General features: G+C 34.2%; 1 protein-coding gene across 1 annotated transcript in view; it reads left to right on the plus strand.

The window, feature by feature from the left end:
- Positions 1-23,108, plus strand: part of LOC114338335 (protein trachealess) — a 192,002-nt gene that overhangs the window by 113,303 nt on the left and 55,591 nt on the right. The window contains exon 5 of the mRNA XM_050641585.1: positions 613-775. Within this exon, the coding sequence (XP_050497542.1) occupies positions 613-775 (163 nt within the window). The remainder of the gene's footprint in view (positions 1-612; positions 776-23,108) is intronic.

Genomic DNA, 23,108 nt, shown 5'->3' on the forward strand with positions numbered 1-23,108 from the left:
TTAAATGACTCATATTTGTTGCCCAAATTTAAAATCGAAATTTCATGCTATAGGTTTTTAAGCTCTATGTAAATTCCACAGTGACCAATCAATAAACATAGCAAAAGTGCTAATAAACATTATATTCCAAATTATATCAGCTACATTTCTTGTTTGAAAAATTCTTGGTAAATCGATTTTTTCCGTCCCCGTCCCCCTACGATAGGGGTTTTTATGAGGAATTTTGAAGGTAGAAGGGGCAAACTTTATTGAATTTTTTTTGTGGGGCCCAAAATTGATATTGCTATCAAAATTTAGTTTGTTAGCACAGTTTTAGAGGTTCGTTATTGGCATTTTCGTCTCTGACAACTGGACCATTAAAATTCTGACGGTTTTATTCCAAATAATCTAATTTTTATGGAATTTTTATTATGTTGACAATTCATGAAACTATGTTCCTTAATTGTTAGTAATTATATATTTTTAACTCAATATGACACGATATAAATAATAATAAAACAAGAAATATATAAACCAAATTTTTGAAAAATTTGACGTGGTGTTCCACTATTTTTGTTATTCAAATATGGAATGGGTTGGTGTACCTATGTTTACGAATTTTGTTGTTTCTAGGTTGAGATGACGGGGAGTAGTATATTTGACTACATCCATCATCAGGATCATTCGGAAATTGCCGAACAGTTAGGATTAGGTCTTTCACAAAACCAAAATTTGGCTTCACCGGAAAGCGGCTCGGAAGAGAGTACTTCGACAGCAGGAACAAACAATCCCGACGGTAAGTAGCATCGAGTATTTTTGCGCTCTCTCTTTACCTCTAAATGTTAAATTTTTTTTTACTATTTTTGCTGGGAATAAGCCACAACTTTACTTTCTATAAAATTAAGTCTATTTGACGTTTAGGTTTCCACTTCTGAAATCGGTCTCAAACTACAAAACATTAATAAATTAAACAAATTTTGTTTTTGGTTCTTGTTAAAAAAATTCTTCTAATACACTGCTGAGCATAAAATTAGGGTCACTCCGTAATTTGAATTTAGTTTTTTCTTCTTGTAGTGCCTATCTGTTTCGGATGTTTTTTGATCATCATGGCAATTTGTACCTTGCACACTGCTGCTCTGAAAAGATTTTTGGTTCTTATGTTGAACCACGTATGTAGATTTTTCAGTCAGGAAATCCTTCGCCTTCCTGGTCCTCGTTTTTTCTCTACTTTTCCTTGCAAGATTAGTTGCAGCAGTCCATATCTCTTGATGTTCCTCATGATGTGATCGAGGTATTCGATTTTGGCTGTTTTTGTTGTGGTTCAACAGCTCCTTTTCTTTTTGCATTCTTAGCAAAACACCCTGATTGGTAACGTGGTCGGTATAAGGTACCTTCAGGATTCTACGATAAAGCCACGTCTCGAAAGCCTGTGAGGGTCCAGGACTCAACTCTGTACAACAGTATAGAAAAGATATAACATAGTAGATATAACCTGATTTTTATGGGTATTGATAAATCATGGCATTTGAATAGTTTGGCCATTTTTTGAAATGCAGATCTTGCTTTCTCTATCCTACATTTGATTTCTAGGGAATGGTCCCAATTGTCATTGAATACCACCGTGTCGTCCGCGTATCTTATGTTATTGATACATTATCCGTGAATTCGAATTCCGGCTTCAACATTATCATCCACTGCTTGTTGAAAGATTTCCTCAGAGTATAAATTTGTTAAACAGCAGTGGTAATAGTATACGTCCCTGACGGACACCACGTTTGATTTTGATATCGTCGGATTTTCTTGCTTCTGTCCGGATAGACGATGTTTGATTCCAGTACAGATGCTAATAATTCTTAAATCACATGTGTTTATTCCAATATTGGTTAATATCTCTATCGGCTTGTTGGGCTTTGCTGTATCGAACGCTTTATGTTAATCAATGAAGCATGCATAAATATCACACTTTACGTCTCTCTATCGTTAAAATAGCACTTGTATAATAAAGAGAGCCTCTCTCGTACCCACTGCATTCCGAAAACCAAACTGTGTGCGGCTGATTTTTTTTCGCACAGTCTATATATCCTTGGTTGTATAATTTTTAGAAATAATTTTAAAATATGGCTCATTAAGCTGATGATACGAAAATCACTACAGGATACGGATTTTGTTTTCTTTGGTAAAGCAATAAACGTAGACTTTAGCCATGTTTCTGGTATTACTCCGCTTAAATCATCATCATCATCATCCAACCAATTCACGTCTATTGGTGGACATAGGTCTCCCCCAATTGTTTCCACACTTCACGGTTTTGTGCTGACTGTTGCCAGTTTTTACTAATCCGTCTGATATCATCTGTCCATCGTGTAAGCGGCCTTCCTCTACTGCGTTTATCTTCTCTTGGTCTGCATTACATCAGCTTTCGTGTCCATCTTGAATCTTTCAGCCTGGCGACGTGTCCTGCCCAGTTTCATTTGAGCCTGGTGATATCTATAACATCTGCGATACCGGTTCTTTGTCTGAGATCTTCATTTCTTATTTAATCCAGTAGGGTTACACCCAGCATGGATCTTTCCATACGCCTTTGAGCAACCCGCATTTTCGACGCTGTTGCCTTGTTTAGAGTCAGTGTCTCTGTTCCATATATATGTCATTACCGGTAGCACACATTGATCAAACACTTGTCTTTTTAAACTGATCGGTATACTGCTCCTAAATATGTCTCTCAGAGCTCCGTCAGCTGCCCAAGCAAATGTTAATCTTCTTTTTATTTCACATGTTTGGTTATCTCTACCAATTCTAATTTAATGACCTAAGTAAATGTACTTTCCAATAGTTCTACTTCTTGTTCACGTACTATCAGCTGTCCGCTAGGAATCAGATTAGTCATAAATTTAGTTTAAGTAAAGTTAATTTTCAGGCCTATTTTCCAGCAGATAACGTCTAACTCATTTAGCATTTCCTTTACTTCTCCTATAGGTCGTCAGTTATAAGGACTATGTCATCTGCAAAACGAAGATGATTTAACTTTTCTCCATCTATTGTGATCCCTTTATTGTCCCAGTTGAGCATCTTAAAGGCATATTCCAGAACAGTTATGAATAGTTTTGGCGAGAGTGTGTCGCCTTGTCTTACGCCGCGTTCTATGCTTATTTGTTTGGTTTTATCATGTATCTTAATACTCATTGTTGCCTCTTTATAAATTTTATAGATGAGTGTACTGTAACGATAGTCAATGCGGCATTTATTTAGAGCTTCTAAAATGCTATCCAGCTCTATCGTATCAAAGGCTTTCTGAAAATCCACGAATGCTAGCACAAGGGGCTTGTTATATTCTATTGATTTTTCAATTAGTAACTTTACTGCCTGCAGACTGCAGATGGTCGTTTGTTCCAAAGTTTGATCGAAATCCAGCTTGTTCTTTTGGCTGGTAAAAATCTAGCTTCTTTTCTACTCTTGATGTCACTACTTTTGTAAAGAGTTTGTATAAGTGGTTTAGCAGGCTAATGGGTCTATAATGTTCTATACGCTTAAATTTATGTCATTAAATATTTTTCTTTTGCGTTGAGTATCGTCGGTGTTAAATAATTTTATGAGTTCAGCATATGTATTGTCAGGGTCCAGGAGCTTTGACATCTTTTATTTGTGTTATTGCATTCTCCACTTCATCTGATGTGATTGGTAAGTAGTCATTGGGTCTACCCCAAAATCCCGACAGCCACAATCACGACAGCCACAATCCCGACGGCCAAAATCCCGACACGCCAGAATCCCGACAGGCCAGAATCCCGACAGTTTTGATAAGTTTCTTTTTAACATATAATTACATTTATTTCCTGTTTTTTGTTTATGACCATGTGTTTTTTATTTTTTGTTACTAAACAAAAGTATTTACCATTTAATATGATCTAATTTTCTAAATAAAATTTCTAACAAGGGTATATGAATTAAATTTTTTTTTGCCAATACATAGTCTAATAATATATGTATAATCAAATCCTGAATTCAAGTTTCTTGTAAGTAACTTCCATTTCAGTAAGTATAGCTTTTATATTATAAAATGAAGTGTTTAAATAATTTTTTCTTTTAAAATACATAATAATTTACATGTCGGGATTTTGGCCTGACGGGATTCTGGCGTGTCGGGATTCTGGCGTGTCGGTGTTTTGGCCGTCGGGATTTTGGCTGTCGGGATTTTGGCTGTCGGGATTTTGGGCGGCACCGGTAGTCATTACATATGTAGGGTGGAGGTTGTTCGTATATCATCAAAGGATTCTTGTATGTATTTTGTCTGTGATGATATTCCCCTATTCTGAAGATTGGATTTCTGAAGACCAGCTGCTTGTTTCACCTTTTTATGCATGTTAAAGGTATCATGTTTTTGTTCTAACAAATCTATCTCTTCACACTGTAACTTTAAATAATTTTCTTTGGCCTTTCGTATTTCGGTTCTTATTTGTCTCTGAATATACTCTGAATGTACGTTATTTTGTTGTTTTTTTATTTTCTTCTTTCTTCCATAAGTTGTAGTATATTGTCATTCATTCAACTTTTTATCTGCTCTTTCTTTTCTATTAGATGTTCTTCTCTGATCCTGAATTTGCTAAAAGTTAAAGTTTAGAAGGAATTTAGTTTAGAAATTATTATTCTTTTTTAATTATTTTAGGTTGTAACATAGTTTACTAACCGATTGCTTAAGCAAAACAATGTTTTTGCCCTTCACAGTTTATTGAAAGTAATGAACAATTAACAATTTTCCATTCATATACTAAATAATATTAATAGGCTTGCCCAAAGTCTACAAAGAGATTGTAAGATCTATGTCATATTCCCATGCTTTGGCTAGTATTTGTTTAACTGTAAATAGTTGGTCGATCCATTTTGCCTAAACCCTTCTTGATATTCCCAATGATTTTTTCATTGAGAGGTTAAAGTCCTCGATTGTTTCGAATGTTTGTGAGTATTTTATATCCCGAACAAAGTAAAGAGACTTTATAATTCTGTCGTAACAGTTTGTCTCCGTTTTTATGAATAGGGCACATTATACCTATCTTCCATTGTTGGGGGATTGTTTCTTCTCTCCATATTTCTTGTACCTATTAGCTGGTATTTTTTTGTATTATTAAAAACATATTTTTGTTAATGTAAAGGTGATACCATGTTTTAATTTTAAAAACTTATTATAGAAGGACAAACGGTCACTTCATAACGTAATAAAATAAAACATTGTGAATCCCACACTGTAACAAAGTACAGTTTGTCAAATTGGTATGAGTCACTGTTAATGTATTTAGCTTTCGTAAAAGGTAGGCATTCAAAATGAAGGATGATTTAAGTCATGACACGTACTAGAACGTAAATATAAAATTTGTAAGCAAATACTGGCCACATCTACCGGGGTTCAGCGGTAATCATTCTGACGCTTGTCTTAATACACCTTAAATGTTTTGAATGTTATTGGTTGATTTATCACGGCCATTATCCTTTTTATAGTTTATATAAATTGTTTTCTGTTTATTACGCACTTAAAAGGATCTATTTATGGGTTATCTTTCGTTAAAAAACAATTTTGGCGTTACGTTATACTTTATTAACAACAACCTTAGAAAGGATAGGTTTTGATAATAATATTATCTGTTTTTAAACGCGTCCTTGAATTTTTAAATACTATCCCTATATCGACACCCCATCGAACAAGGTTGTAACTCAGTTTTAGCGATTTTACAGGAGAGGCAAAAAACGAAAACATGACTTTTTAAAAATTTGTAGCGAAATGATTAGACTCTTTTACACTAATGTGATATGATATTTATATCATAATAAGGGATTACTGTGAGATGTATGTTTTGTAATTTTACTAACTATTGAAAATCTTGAGTTTGATTGAGATACAACCTTGAGATTAAACATGAGTATTCGTAGAAAAAGGTTGTAAGTCGCCTAACAACCATTTTACACTCTCTGTGTTAATTATTTTTCCCGTTTAACTATTAAAAGGTTATATGTTTTGAGTTATTTGCAGTATAGCTAGGAGAAAATGAGTTTTTAAGGGATATTTAAACAAAATATCAACTAACAGTTTTCACAATTTTAATTGGAAATTATAAATTTTACAATAACAAAAATATTCTATCACTATGAAAAAATCATGGTATAAAATATCTCAAATTTTTCGTATTCTTATTGCGTATCTGTAAATATTTAATTCTAGACCATTTTACTTGATTACTTTAGTCTTTTACTTTTAACATCTACTTCAAAATTAACATGTGTGTCCTTAAATAGGTTAAAATTTAGAATTTGGTTCTGATTTAATTCAGTTACGGATTTAGGCTTGCCTGATGTTTTGGCATATCGTATCATGGTTATCCATTGGTCTGGAGCATATACGACTTAATGTTTTTTCCGTTTTTCTATAAGGGCATGCATTGAATCACCCTCGTTTTGTGAATGTGCTATTTCGAAAAATACATGTGTAATGTTAATATTACACTGTTTCACTATATAGAAGTATGTAGCAAAAACTATTCTATATTTATTTTGTACACCGCAACTATCAAAATGGAAAAAAGTCTTTAAATCCTTTTTTTATTTTCAGTTCGATAAATTGACTTATGAGATACATCATTATATTTAAATAAATACTTAATAAATTAAACATACGTGCAACAAAGTTGTAACTCATTTAATAACCTTGTTAATCGTAAAGTATAAAGAAATTAAATATTTAACATAGGGAGTATCCAGTGTTACTGCCTTTTTCACGCTAAAATGGCACACGTAAGTTAAAATACAACTTTTTTCAATGGAGTATTAGCCAAACTATTGAGAATTAAACTATGTCGTTTATATTGACGTGTGCGCAATTTTTTGCTGAATTCGCCTGTGTTGAAATCTGAAAAAAGATGTAACTTGAGTTACAACCTTCTTCGATGGGGGTGTCGATATGTCCAACGTAAATCTCTGGACACAAGTTGTATAGTTTAATTTCTAATCTTCGTTTTATAGGTAAACATTTCTTGCTTTTTTTATTTTTTTATACTCATATGCGAGTTCATATTATTCCTTTCTGTCATAATGTATATGCGATATCTTGGCTGTAAAGTAAGCTGTATATTGTATATTGTATATTGTATAATGGAATATGTGTTGCTACTTGTTTTATAATATTTAATTTCTTTGTTTAATTCTTTTTTGACATAAAAGACTATTGTAGAATGCTAATGTACGTTATACCCCGTCATTCCTTGATTTTCCCACCAGATACTTAGAATAGTATAGTATATGACTGAACATCCCACGTGGGGTTTGGCCGCTTTCGCTTTCTAGATCCATTATACGGGGTGGATCAGTCCCCACGATCATTGTATTTGTTCACTAATATGTCTATTGACTTCTCTTTCCATTTTGTAATTCCTGCCCCTCTTAGTTCCTTCTCTACTCCAGTTAACCATATCGATCTGGGTCGACCACGTCTCCTTTTTCTCCTGGTTGCTATAATATCATAGCTTTTGATACTGATTCTGGTCCTTGTCTCCATATATGACTCAGCCATTTGGTTCTTTGTACTTTTATTTTCTTTACATATCTTCTTCATTTAATTCTTCTAAAATTTCTTAATTCGTTCTCCTTCTATACCCTTGCTCATCGATTCTCACTGGATCCAGTATTTTCCTTATTATTTTTCGTCCATTTAGCCTTAATTTCACTTCTTCTCTTTTTGTCATAGTCATCGTTTCTGCTGCATACATTGTTATTGGTCTTATTATTGTATTATATATTATACTTTTGTTTGTTTGGTCAATATTTTACTCTTTAGTTTTCTATTTGTTTGGTATACCCGGTTTGTCGCAGTTATTCTTTCTTCAATCTTCGTTTTTCTTTCCCCTTGTTTGTTTATCATAACGCCCAGGTGTTTAAATTTTTGTACTTCCTCGAATTTTTTATTACCTATCCTTATCTCTCTGTTTTGTTCTGCTTTTCCGAGTCTCATTCATTAGTTTTGTTTTCTTTTCATTAATTCTTAGTCCCATCTTCTTTCCCTCTTCTTCAATCTCCATTAATAATTTTTCCTAGCTTTTTACTGTTTTTGTTACTATCGCTATATAATCTGCATAGGCGATTATTTGGTAACCTGAATAGAAGTCTTAGAATACAAATATGCTTTATTGTCGATAAAAATTGTACAATTTTATAGACAAAGCTTACACACAGTCAGAAAAACAAAACAATAACAAATAAAATTTACTAAAAGTTCCTACATAAATCGTTAATATAAATAAAAAAAAATAGTGAAGTAAAACAAAAAGTATTGAAGTAAAATAAAAAGAAAGTATTTTGCAATCTGTTGAGTGTCAACAATAAACAAAAGTAATGACATTGACTAAGGACAAGAAAGATTTTACCCACTGGTAAAATCAAAGTACAATTTTTATAAAGTTGTGTAGAAAATAATTACATTTTATAACTACTAACTAATTAGTTTAAAACTATTTAAAAGTTTACTCTAAATGGTAAGTCCAGTGGTTTGAACCTCTTTAACCTACGCTGTTCTTGGGAATTGTCTAGAAGGTCAAGTGCAAACTGGTTTTCATGGTCTTCCAACTTGGCAATGTATGCAGCGCTACGTTTTGTGATGACTTCTTGTACCATATCCTTTTTTAGGTCTCGATGAATAATTCTGTTGTTGATGTACCAAGGTGCATTAGTGACGGTTTTGAGGGTTTTTGATTGAAAGCGTTGGATGATTTCGATGTTGGAGTGACTGGCTGTTCCCCGTAGTTCCAACACATATGTCCAGATTGGCATAAGTATGGCCTTATAGAGCAGCAATTTATTATCCAGAGATAGTCTTGATGAACGGCCTATTAACCAATACATATTTCTGAATCGGAGACCTAGTTGCTTTCTCTTGGTCCAGATATGTTTCCTCCATGTGAAACTTCTGTCCAAATAAATACCAAGATATTTTACCTCATTGGCTGATGGTAGTGTTGCCCAAATGCAAGACCAAGACGAGACTTAGACAGTCTTGGTCTTGGTCTTGCGCCAGTACACCTGGTCTTGGTCTTGGTCTTGGTATTGCGCTCCCGGTCTTGGTCTTGGTCTTGGTCTTGGTCTTGCAGCAAGAGTCTTGCAAGTCTCGCAGTTGCCCATTAGCCTATTGCATATCTTAGAACAACGTAGCAGAGAGGTACATTTTAAGCTTGAATATCATAGCCATAGTAAAGACTAGCCAAAATATCATAGCCATAGTAAAGACTAGCCAAATTAATAAATATCTAAACAACTGACACCGGGTGGGGTTTGAACCCACGATCGCTGTCTATGTTCTAACTAACTAAAGTTATAACTACCTCTTAAAACCCACAAAATTTCATTTGCATATCTCAACCGATTTTAGAGCAATAAATAAATCGTCAGTTTGTAAGAAAAATTTCAACCCCTCCCTATTTGGTAAACAAAGCATTTATAATGTAAGAAAAAACACAGTTTGATTGGTACACCCGGTATACACTGACAATAATTGACCTGTCTACCAACAATATATATTATTACTGCGATATTTATAAAGAATAGAATAAGACCAAATATTAAAAAAAATCACTTAAATTTAAATAACAACAGGTTTAGGAAATTTGAAACATTAAAAATGCCCCGTTTTTAAGGTGGTATGGTGCCATGGACGTATAAATAAAGATGGGTGGTGCGTTAATTTCTTGGAGAAATATAAGTGCTAAGGTGACATATTTTTAAAAAGTTTGGATACGATATTCGATATTACTGTAGGCGTCGCAACGCAGGACTGTTGTGTTATATGAATATGATTAGAAGACGACTATTCTCAAAACCAGGACAATTAATAATTTCAGAGCAAAGAAGTCGGCTGCTGAGCAAAGGCGTAGCTACCGCCGCGCCGTATCAATTATACGGGGCCCCGGCGCTGCATGTCGAAACAAAACTTCCATTTAAAAAATTGAACAAAATATTCTACAATTTCCCTAATAAAACGCTTTGAAACAGTGTATTGTTTGGATGTCGACCTTTTCGTGTAATGGATTCTTTATCTATAATATTTGCCGCCGTATTCCATAACAACAAAGTAGCTTTGTTTTTGGTTTCAAGTTACTTTTCATTGTTCATTCACTGTTGGCGGTGACACACTGTAAAATGGCCAAATTGCAATGTTTGTTATCGCTTAATCTTTGACGATTTGGAAAAGTGTGTATATTGTTTTGGGTATATTTTCATGTACTTAATCTATTTATAGTTTAGCCCATTTTTTCATTGTCCAGTCACCCTTGGCTTATATAATATAACAAGAACAAGTGTTGTTGAAAAAACTGAATCTGTTTTCAAATCTATTTTTTGAGTTTGGTTTATTAGAGTTTATTAGGTTTATTAGGTTCAATTTGTGCAGTCGATTCAGAAAGTTTAAATTTTAAATTCTGAAAATATTGTGAAGTGAAAAAAATGAGTGAAATAAAAAGAGAGTAGCTGTGTGGAGCGATGAAAAGAAAAATGAAACAAAAAAGGAAGAAGTTCTGAAGAAGATACCCAAAATTTCTTCATTTTTTCATCAACCAGATTCTCAAAGTGATTTAGATTGCAATGGTAAGTAGGTACTAGATCTCTATCTACTAATGAAACAATAATTCTTATCTAATTGTCGTCTGTAACAGGGGTGGCCAAGGTCCTTGATATTCTTTGATAGAAATTTGAATTTTTTTAGAAGCCGTAATTAAATGCATATTAAAAAGTTATGCAAAAAAGAGGAGTTGAAAAATTTTGTACAGAGCTTTTTTACTTCTTTTGATAATTCTTTAAATCGTAATGAATAAATGGTGACAGCACTTCTTAGTAATTCTTTCAGATGCTGGTTAGTTCGTACTGATGAGTATTTGAATTTCAGGAATTTTAAAGTGGAATAAAATTATTCACACATGTCTTCTTCTTCATGTGCCGTGCTCGATTATCGAGTGTTGGCTATCAAAAGGCTATAGTAATTTTGTTGGCGGCAGCTCGGAAAATGGAAGCTGGAGTTTCTCAAACCACTCTCTTAGGTTTCTAAGCCATGACGTTTTTCTTCGACCTGGCCCTTTTCTTCCGTCTCCTTTGCCTTTTATTATTAAATGGAGTATAACTCTCTGGGTGGCGCATTCTTCTCTAGGTGCCGTCTCCGCTTCGAAGGTTGGCAATCATCAAAGCGATTTTTACTTTTGAGAGTGCGGCTCTAAATAATTCGTTGTTACTACATCCAAACCATGCCCTAAGATTCTTCAGTCATGAGTTAAATCAGCTATCAGCTTCCTATAAATCTTTTTCCTGGATTTTCCTTACATAATGAACTGGAGTATTAGATATTTATCTCCTCCCATCACATGTCCCATATATCTCAGTTTTCTTCTCTTAATTGTTAGAATTACTTCTCTTTCCTTATGCATACGCCTGTCTGATTACCTCTACGTAGGTTATTCTATTTACCCATGAGATCTTCAGCACTCTTCGGTACATCCATATCTCGAATCCCCGGTCTTCTCACGTCAATTTTCTTCAGTGTCCACGCTTCCATCCCGTAGTATAATACGGATAGCACATAGCACCTCATAACATGGCCAAAAAAATATTTAAGTTTGCGAGTTTTTACTGCTCTGACGACTTCCCGTAATTTTCCCCTACGATGTATAACAACTTCGTTACGAACTCTATCCACCCAACTTATTCGTAGGATCCTCCGATACACCAAGGTTTTAAAGGCTTCCAGCTTTTTGAGAAGGGTATCCGTTAAGGTCTAACCTTCGACACCATACAAAAGAGTACACATTCACATAAGTACGGTGTTCCATTGAACATTTTCTGCAACTACCTTATATCAGTTCTTGAAAAGGGCCCCACGAAAATCTTTGATACGGGGCCCCTGTGGGGCTAGCTACGCCACTGCTGCTGAGAAATAATGTATAACTAAAAAAATTTATTTTTACATTATAATAATGACCTCTCAGTACATGTCAAATGTGTCGAGTGTTCTTTTAATGGATATTTTGATTCGCTATGTATGTTTATGGTATTGTTCGTAATGCGCATAAGTCCAATTTTCAAAATTTTTGTTACAATTTTTTTTGTTTCTCATAGAGTATCTAAGAATATAGCCGAACTTATATACTCCCTAAAACGACCCTCAGTTCTAACTGCAAGACGCAAGAGTCTCGCAGGCTTAGTCTTGTTCTTGCTCAAGTCTTGCACGGTAAGTCTTGGTCTTGGTCTTGCTAAAATTAGGCGGTCTTGGTCTTGGTCTTGGTCTTGCGAAAACGCAAGAACAAGACCAAGACTGCAAGACCAAGACCGATTTTGGGCAACACTAGCTGATGGTAATTGGTGATTGTTTAAAGTTACAGGAGGACAAGTTCCTCTTCGTGTTGTAAATGTGACATGAATAGATTTTCCTTCATTGACTTTAATTTTCCATTCCAAAAACCAATCTTGTATTCTGTCTAGATACGCTTGAAGGAGATGCGAGGCATAAATAGGGTCAGTGTGTGAGGCTAGGATTGCAGTTTCGTCGGCAAATGTTCCTAGCATCATTTCTTCTGTAGGTGGTCTCTCCTCTAGTGATTCCTGAAGAGTTGCAGGTATATCTGCGGTAAACAAGAGATACAAGGTAGGTCTCAGCACGCTACCCTGTGGTACGCCAGCTTTGATAGAATAGAATTTGGAAATTGCAACTTGGTATTTAATAAAATAACACCTACCTGACAAATTTGACTCAAGAAAAATGTAAAAGCTGTGCTGTAATGTCCTTTTTAGCTTGTATAGGAGGCCTTCATGCCATACCTTGTCAAATGCCTGCCTAACGTCAAGAAATGCCGCTGAACAGTATCTTTTGGCCTCAAAATCAGCATTTATATGTTTTACCACTCTGTGAACTTGTTGGATTGTTGAGTGATGAGGCCGAAATCCAAACTGGTGGTCTGGAATTAGATTTTTGATCCAGGGTTCGAGTTTTTTTACTAATAGTTTTTCGAAAACTTTAGACGTGATTGGCAAGAGGCTGATTGGCCTGTACGATGTAGTGTCTTCTTGAGGTTTCCCCGGTTTTAGAATGGTTATTATCTGAGACACTTTCCATTGATCAGGAAAGTAACCTAAATTTAATATGGCATTGAATATAAATGTTACAAGTTTTATGCATTTGAGAGGTAATTCTTTCAACACTTTTCCACTGATCAAGTCGTACCCTGGTGATTTTCTATCGTTTAAATTATTAATAGCTAAGATGACTTCGGACGATTTAAATTTCGGAATAGGCAAATTCATTTGATATGGACTTTGAAGAAATGAGAATACGTCTACTTCCACAGGTGAATTCATTTGATTGGGAGTAAATACTTCGGGGAAATACTCTGCAAAACAACTTGCTTTCTCTTGTGCACTACGAGCCCATTCTCTGTCCGATTTTCTGATTGGAGGTGACGGTTTGTGGGGTTGTTTCAGTTTTCTCGTGGCTTTCCATAGCGAATAATCGCTATCTTTAGTGGAATCTAAATTTTCCAAGTAGTACTGAAGTGATTGGTTTTTGAGGTCTTCGAACAGCTTTTTTAATTCCCTTGATGCACCATTGAATCTACGCTTATCAGCATAATCTCTGGTCTGTTGACATCTTTTCCTCAATCTTCTCTTTAGCAAAATTTTTTCTTTGACTACTTGTGGGCAGTCATTTATTACGCATTTATCTTTTATTGTTGGTGTTGCTTGCAAGGCAGCTGATTGGATATTTGTAGTTAGTTGTTCCACAGCAAGAAAAAGGTCCTCTTTGGTTTTTAGTGGAATGTCTAGAGACACCTTGTTCTCCAGGATAGATCTGAATTTTGGCCAGTGTGTGCGTCTGTTATGAAGTGAGGGGGATATTTCTTTAATAAGTACCTGGGTTCCAACTGTGAATAGTATAGGCGAGTGATCAGAAGATAATTCGTAGCATGATGTAGCTTTTATATTAGACCTAGGGATGTTCTTAACTACAGCAAAATCGACCAAATCGGGGATTTTATTTCTGTCCGAGGGCCAGTATGTTGGTTCGCCGCTTGATGCATATCCATATTATTTGACTCTATGTTACTTCTATTCGACACTCTGTTATTCTGTTTATCTAATGTTTTTGTCTGTTCTTCTGACATTTCCGTACCAGGTTAATATTTTCTGTTTTATGTAGCCTATTATATCTGAGTTCATTCCCATTCTTTTCTATGTCGTTGAAGGCATTAGTGCGTACTAAAAGCTTTTTTTAAATAAACTTAATAAAAAATTTCTTTATTAAAGGTATATCTATTAAAAAAACCCTAAAGGGCTACATTTATCACAGAACGTTTTCACTCTAAGTAGAGCATCGTTAGTGCTGTTACAGGCATGACGTGCTTAGCCACCAAAAATGCATAGGTAAAAACCCTTTAATTATTCACAAAATATGTTGCATTGACATAATTAATGAAAAATCCAACTGATGGATATAATTATTAAGGATATGACTTTTAAGGCCCTATGATGTCTTCACATTGAGGACGGTGAGAAGCAACTGAATTCCGGAACTAAAGTCCAAGACGGTGTAGACTTCAGTTGCTTCTCACCTTCCGCAATGTGAAGATATTGTCTATTAGGCGCAATCCACGCGCTTTGTGGGAGTCATATAATGCCAAAGGCCATATCTTTAGGGATTCTATCCATCAATTGGATTTTTCATTAATTATGTCAATGCAACACATTTTGTGAATGGTTTCTAATTTAAAATGGTTTTTACCTATCTATTTTTGGTGGATTAGCATGTCATGCCTGCAACAGCACTGATGATATTCTACTTAGAGCGAAAACGTTCTGTATTTTAAGGTGTTTCCTTTAGGTGTTTTTTTTTAAATAAATATACCTTTAATAAATGAATTTTTTATTAAATTTATTTAAAAAAAAACTTTTTTACGGACTAATTCCTTCAACGTTGACAAATATAGAAAATATTTTAAGAAAAGAATGGGAATAAACTCAGATATAATAGACTACATAGAACAGAAGATATTAACCTGGTACGAACATGTCAGAAGAACAGACAAAAATATTGGATAAACGGAAAACAGAGTGGAGCCCGATAGGAAGAAGGAAAAAAGGCAGACCCCGAAGATCTTTCAGAGCTGAAGTGGACGAAGCAATGGAAAGAAGAAATCTGTAAGAAGGGGACTAGTAAAACAGAAGAACTGAAGATAACGGTTGAGTGAAGGAATACAGTGAAAACTGTGGAAATCCTTAGTAACTAGATAATATATTATGTAGAAAAAATTTCAGACATTTTTTATTGTTAATTATCACTAAAGCATTAAAAACAATAATTGTTATACATGTAATACTTTTATCAGACATATACAGCTTGTAACACAAATGCAGATCATAGATTAAACCACATATTCTGAGACCAAAAATAGTTCAATTGAACCTTTGTAACTTACCTTAGTACAAATGTGCACACAAAAAAAGTTACAGCCTTTGTATAGTTACAAAATAACAATCTATTTTTTTTTCAGTATATCAAAAACTATTAGAGATTTTTAATTGAAAATGGACACGAGGCATTATTATGCCAGGAGCATCTTAAAAAAATAACAGTCAAATTTGTACACCCCATAAAAATTTTATGGGCTTTTATTCTTTTAAACCCCACCCCTTAAACTTTTGTGTACGTTCCAATTAAATTATTATTGTGGTACCATTACTTAAACACAATGTTTTTAAAACTTTTTTGCCACTCAGTATTTTTTCGATAAGCCAGTTTTTATAGAGATGCGGCTTATTTTTTAATATGTTGACATAAAAAATTTATGGGGGATTTGTTCCTTTAAACCTTCCAAATCCAAATGATTGTGTACGTTCCAATTAAACTATTATTGTCGTACCATTAGTTAGACACAGTGGTTTTAAAACTTTTTTAGCTCTTAGAATTTTTTCAAGAAACCAAATTTTATCGAGGTGTGGCTTATTTTTTAATATGTTTCAAAATATACCTAAAAATGTAAATTATAAATAAATTTTCAGATTATTAACAGGTCTCTATAATGGTACTTAACCATATACAAATATGTGGTGGATTCGAGAAATATTCAAAATATCTCGATAAACACTGGCTTATCGAAGAGGTACTAAGAGGTAAAAATTTTTTAAAAACATTGTGTTCAACTAATGGTACCACAATAATAATTTAATTGGGACGAACACAAAAGTTTTGGGGGGTTTAAGAAAATAAAAGCCCCGTCAAATTTCTATGGGGTGCACAAATTTCACTATAATTTTTTTAAGATCTTCCTGTCATAAGAATACCACATGTACATTTTCAATAAAAAATCTGTACCTAACAGTTTTCGTTATATTCGAAAAAATCAATTTTCGTTTTGTAACTTCAAAGGGCTGTAACTTCTTTTATGTGCACATTTGTACTAAAGTAAGTTAGGTTTAATCGAACTATTTTTGGTCCCAGAATATGTGATTTAATTTATGATCTGCATTTTTGTTACACCCTGTATAATAACAATAACAAACTCATCTCTGATCAAGATTCTGAGATCTTTATGTTGAGGCTATGAATAACGAATAATATGGCTCTTTAGCAAGATTTTTTTATTTTATTTTAAAGGGTCCAAAATGACTACTAATATGAACTTTTTGATCGTTATTAAAATTAATCCTAAATAAATCCAGAGCTACCTGAACATTTTTCACTTTGTTTTCTCTGGAGATGTTATTCCATCAATGTGTTTTTTCAGACACCGCGTATATTTATTAGGTTGCACTTTGTTACTTTTTCTGTTTTAAACAGTCTCTTTACTAAATTCTGTAACAGTATCATCTCAAACTCATTGAGATGTTGCGGCCGTTTGTGTAAGAAGGTCTTAGTTATAAAAGGAAAAAAAAAATCGTGAGAAAGTCTTGTTGCTCGCATAATTGGAGTATAGTTCAGATGCATTTTGGTTTACATCATGAATGAAACTGACTAGAAGGTCGGTAATCCCATGAAACAATTCATTCTGATGACACTCGAGATAAGCATTGTTATGCTTTCAGAGTGTACATTGTACATCCTTTAGTAAGGGTTAAGACTACCTGAAGTAAATTTGGTACGTGAAGAAGATTTCAACTTAAGTTTGTGACATCTTAATAAAAATATTATAGGAAGTTGTACCAATTTTTACAATTTGTATATAAAACGAATAGTTCGTTTAAGTTTTTTTATTTGTTATTTTATGTGTTTTCTTTTTATTTATGGCAGTTCTAATATATAGGTCTGTAGTATACAGAGTTGGGATAAAGTATGGAACCAAGCAAATATCTTTGAAATGGAAAGAACAATATTTATGAAACTTTGCTTGCAAGTACAGTGACACAAAAGACATCTGTTGCCATATTTTTTGTTACTACTTCACTTCCGGTTTCACCGGCAATGCCCTTAACTTATTTATTTTAAATGGGACACCCTATATATTTTTGCGGATTTTAAAAGAACTTGATATTTTTAATTCATACATACCAAGTTTGGAAGAAAAAACTATTAAAACAAGAAATAAATCTCTTTAGAGTTAAAAAATAGGTTGGTTAATTTATTTACGTTAGACCAATGATATTAAAAATAAAAAAAATAATTTCAAATGTTGAAAATGTTTGCTGTTCACCTCCTGACAACGTGCAAGCCTATAAATAAATTCGAGAGTCACTTTTTGCAAGATTTCTCCACGTATTATTTCACATTTATCAATTATTCTTTGTCTCAAATCCTGCAAGCATGTCGGTCGCCTAACGTAAACACGTGATTTTAGATAACCCAAAAGAAAAAATCTAGCGGTTTGAGGTCCGGAGAACGAGCGGGACACTCTATGAATCCTCTACATCTAATCCATCGATTTGGAAAATTCACTTCCAAAATATGAAAATTCACCATAACCGATTATCATTAATATTAATTATCATTAATACGATCTTTTTCATTTAATGAACTATTTTTAATACAATGTATTTTTGTCAATTAGTTCAGTAACAGTTTTACCTACTATACTAAATTCAAATTCAAATAAGTCATGCAGTGCATGTGAACAACAATTTTAGGCTACAGTATAGATCAGGGGAGGGCAAAAGCCGGCCGGCGGGCCGGATCCGGCCCTTTTGCTTACTTTATCCGGCCCGTTGAGAAATCCCGCAAACAATTTTTTTAAAGCATAGGCGCAATGCTATTTAAATGCAGTCATTTTTTTTAATCGTAAGAAAACTAAGAAGTACCTATTTTTGAAAAACTTAAACGCTGAATGAAATATTACATTATTGCCGAGAGCCGAAAGTCCCTGAAAACTTATATGTTTATTGTAATAAGTCACAGAGCTGAAAAAAAAGAGAAAATTTAATTTGTTTTTTAATTTCAAATATCTCATTCAAAAGAAACTGTTTATTCTAAGGGATTTTCGGCCCTCGTTAATAATGTAATCTTTCATTCTGCGTTTAAATTTTTCAAAAATATTTATTAGTTTTCTCAGGATTAAAAAAAGGAATGTATTTAAAAAGCATTGGTCCGAAATTTTGCGACTACGCTCTTCATCTCTTTTATGCGATTTTGTTGAAATCAACAGTATTAGTGTTCGTAGTGTTCAATGAAATGAATCTCTATCTTCTGCTTTTCTTAAAAGCATCTGTGTTTAACCCGGTCCAGGCGCGAATATTTTTCGGCCAGGGTATTTGTCGTCTACCAGGACCTCGATTTTTGACCCTTCAGATAGCGAATGATCGATAACGATGCGAAGGGTCAAAAATCGAGGTCCAGGACCCTTTTCCTTCGATCTTACCCTTCATAATCAGCTGCTGCAACAACTTACAACAACGTACTTATCATTTATAAGTATGTGCCCTTTCTCCTTGCTGTCTTTCTCCTTTTAATGATGGTCAAAAGTTCTCTGTTCCTTTTCCATTCTGTGCAACACCATTTCGTTCGTAATATAATCGGTCCATGGTATTTTCAAAATTCTCCTAAAAAGCCACATCTCAAAAGCTTCCAGCTTTCTCATTAAGTCAGCATTAACAATCCAATAAACGAGAATAGAGTGGACATACCATTTTTATTATTATCCCGTTTTTTATAGGGTTCTCTGCCTTCCGGTTCCCAGTTTCCAGCTTCGTCCGTCCGTCGATACGTTCGCCAGGGCGAAGGTTCCTTTTTGACATTACCTTCTGAATGCCACACAGCTAGGATTGTTTCGGCCCTCCTCTCTTCTTTCCCTTGGCGTCAATTTTAAAATTTGTTTTGGCAGCCTGTCGTCCATTCTTTCTACATGACCATACCAGATCAGTTGTCTCCTTTGAATTTCGTCGATGATGGTTGACTTGACATAACGTTTTACCATTCGATATCAGATTTACAGATTGAATCTTTGGTTACTCAGAAATTTCCTTATCTTCATAAGCTCTTGAATTTCTGAATTTCATTTTTTATCTCGATCCTTGTTATGGCTTAATATAATGGACCACATTAAAAAATTCGTAATTTTACTGGGAACCAATTGTTCGCACGTACACCCACACCCAACTATGACAATTTATTATTAGTCTTCTTATTCTTCTTCTTCTTTTTGTAATAGGGCTATGTCTTGTTTCTTTTGTTACAGTCTCTGCTGCGATCCGGAGCTCCAGCTCTCGTACCATCGTTTTTTGGGTCTTCCTATGGGTCGCTTCTTGTTGGGCTTCTGTGTCTTCGCCCATTGCGCCATACGTTCAGGGTCCATCCGATCTACGTGGTCTCTCTACATGCGTCGTCGTGCTCTTGTCCATCTCACTACGTCTTGAACGCCTAGCTATTTCAATGTGTCTTCGTTTCGTATTCTATCTCTGAGTGTAACACCTCTTATGGATCTTAGGGTTTTCATCTCTGTTGTTCTCATTATTTGTTTGGTCTTTGTTGTCTCGGCCCTTGTCTCAGCTACTTATGTCAGTACGGGTCTAACACATGTCTATAAATGCGGACTTTGCTTTCGGTGCTCATATATTTATTGCGCCAGATTATATCCCCCAGGAAACCAGATATTCTCGCTGCTCTCGTTGCCTGCTGTTTTGTTTCGTGCCACAGATGCCTGTCGCTAGATATTTCCACACCCGAGTATCTACAATCCATTACCTGTTCGATTGGTCGTCGTTATTATTAGTATTATCTTTTATTAACAGTCAAATGTCTTTGTCCAAATGCTTTAAAATTATACTTATAGTATTTTTGTCAAAAAAATTTCTTGGGCAGAAATTTTTTTGACAAAACGTTTTATCCACCAAATACATTAGCGTGTACGCAGCGTACATACTCTCCGGCCCGGGTGACATTTTGAAATTTCATTTTGGCCCGCGCTTAAAAGTATTTGCCCACCCCTGGTATAGATGTTACTCGTTTATTTCCTACTACGTTGTATTAATAGAAAAAATTATCTACAGACACTTTTTAACAAAATTTTTTTACCAAATTTGGTATGTATGAATTAAAAATAACTAGTTCTTTTAAAATCCGCAAAAATATACAGGTTGTCCCATTTAAATTAAGAAAGTTAAGATTATTTCCGGTAAAACCGGAAGTGAAGTAGTAACAAAAAATATGGCAACAGATGCCTTTTGCGTCACTGTACTTGCATGCAAATTTTCATAAATATTGTTTTTTTCGTTTCAAAGATATTTGCTTGGTTCCATACTTTATCCCAACCCAGTATATGGTATGCGGAAAAATAAACAGTACTGAAATTCGTATGCCTCAAATTTGTATGTGTCAGGCGCCGAAACGTACTGAGTGGTTTCCGAACGTCGCCGTCGTTATAACGTATGTGAATGTCGTGATAATGTTAGGTGCTTCAGACTTTATTGTGCAGTACTACTTTCGGTCATATGGAAAAGGTCACGAAAACGGTCCAAGCTTAAAATCAACAATGGTTTCAGCAGGACGTGACAACCTGTCACACTGCCAGGGAGTCTCTTCGGATACTGCGCGATCCTTTTGGGAGTTGCCACTCACCAGAACTAACGCCATCAGAAGCGTACATGGGGAATGCTGAAGGAGTCAGACAGATCGACCGTCTGACATTTCGGAATTGCGGACTAGAATTAAAGATTTTTTCGTGTCAGAGGCAGTGGCGGATCTAGAAATTTGCCTTGTGAGGGGAAATTTGCTTTAGGGGGGAACTTCCAATGAAAAACCAACCAAAAGACAAAAAAGATAAACTCAGATTAAATAAAAGACTTTCCCTTCAGATTAAATAAAAGAAGTTCCCTTAATTTTCCTAACTAGCGTGTTTATTGGGTTGTATTTGTCTTTCTGTGGTTTCGGTTTCATGTCAGCTAATATATCTTTATGTTTGAACAATTTTTTTTTCTTTAATTTTGGACCTTGTTAGGGGGGAAATTTCCTCATTTTCCCTCCCCGTAGATCCGCCACTGGCCAGAGGGTATCTTTAACATCTGTTTTGTCGGGAACGTGCGTCGTCGTGAACAATGTTTGCAAGGCTATATCATGTATACTAGATATATAAATAATCTTAAACATTTCAATATTCATTTCAGTACTGTTTATTTTGCCGCATACTGTATTTATTTGATGTGTTTGTTACTTCTTGTCTTCTCACGGTTCTTTCATTTGTGATTTAGATTGTTACGTTGCTAATTTTGAATTATTTGGTAACTTGTTAATAATTAACCTCTTTTAATAAGAACAAGAAGTATCTTAGTTTTTTTTAATTAACAACAATAAGTTTGGTACTTTCTGTTGTTCTATTGACCTCTGTATCTGTATTATATCCGTTATTCTATGTACTTGTTCTCGAAACTTAAATTGGTGTGATGAAATTAGAGCCTTAGCATATATAAGAGGTTTTAGCCATTTCAGCAGTAGCTTCTCATATAGCTTCGAAATTATAGGTGGTAAGGAAATAGTACAATAATCCTGTATTTGGTTGCTTTCATGGTTTAAGGATCATTATGACCTCTTTAGCAGAGTCTGCCTCTGTTACTTTCCATAATTTGGGAATATGTCTTAATCTGAATGAGGCATTTATAAGATATGTCAGCTTTACTATGTCTTTTAAGATTTGCCCAGTAATTAAATCAAACCCAGGTGCTTTCCTGGGATTAATGTTTGTTTTACTTTCGTTGGACACTTGTTTTGGCATGGCTAGTTTAGTTTCCTCTTCTTCCACTGTGACGTTTTCCCACTCATATAAAAAATGACTTTTTTAATTCTTCCTATTAAATAAATTAGTTAATTATTAAATAAATAAATATGTGTATATACACTTCTCCAAGAAATGAACGCACCACCATAAAAATGGATCCTTTTAATGGCTCGAATTTCCTAAACCTATTATCCGATTTAAGTGATTTTTTAAATATGTTATAGCCTTATTCTTTAACAATATCAATATACATAATAATATTGTTGCTAGACAGGTAAATTGTCATTGTATACAGGGTGTACCAATCAAACTGTGATTTTTTTCTCAAAGTTCGCGTGACTCTACATATACCGGGTGTACCAATCAAACTGTGTTTTTTTTTAAGTTTGCATCACACTGTGGAATATTCTAGCATTTATAAAATACTGAAATGAAAACCCAACTATAGCCTCGTGTTTTCTTAACATTCTGTTTTTAAATTCATTCACTTATATTGGATAATAAAAAAGTTAGCCTTAAAAGTTAGTTTAACAACTAGCCGTGTTTTTCGTCAATATGTGGTGTTTTTAAATAAGTATTGCAAACTTTAAGGGGTAATTCTGCATGAAAAAATAAGAGGTTAAAAAAAATAAGGGCAGTTTGCTTTATAAACGTATGTCCGCAATTGATTTGTTTCCGAGATAGATATATAGATAGATAGATAGATAGATAATTTTATTAACCCTTGGTTACATACACTTATGCATAGGGCATGTCAAAAAATACAATAAATATTACAACACTGCAATTACAAACAAAAATAATATATAGTACAAGACAAATACATAATAAGTTGTTAACAATTATTCCATAAATCATGTCAATACAAAAATTAAAATTCGCCCCAGACATTGGACATCTTCTAAATAATTAGAGCTAAGCATTCTGTAAATT

The sequence above is a fragment of the Diabrotica virgifera genome, chromosome 10 (assembly GCF_917563875.1).
Source record: "Diabrotica virgifera virgifera chromosome 10, PGI_DIABVI_V3a".
In the NCBI taxonomy this organism is placed as follows: Eukaryota; Metazoa; Arthropoda; class Insecta; order Coleoptera; family Chrysomelidae; genus Diabrotica; species Diabrotica virgifera.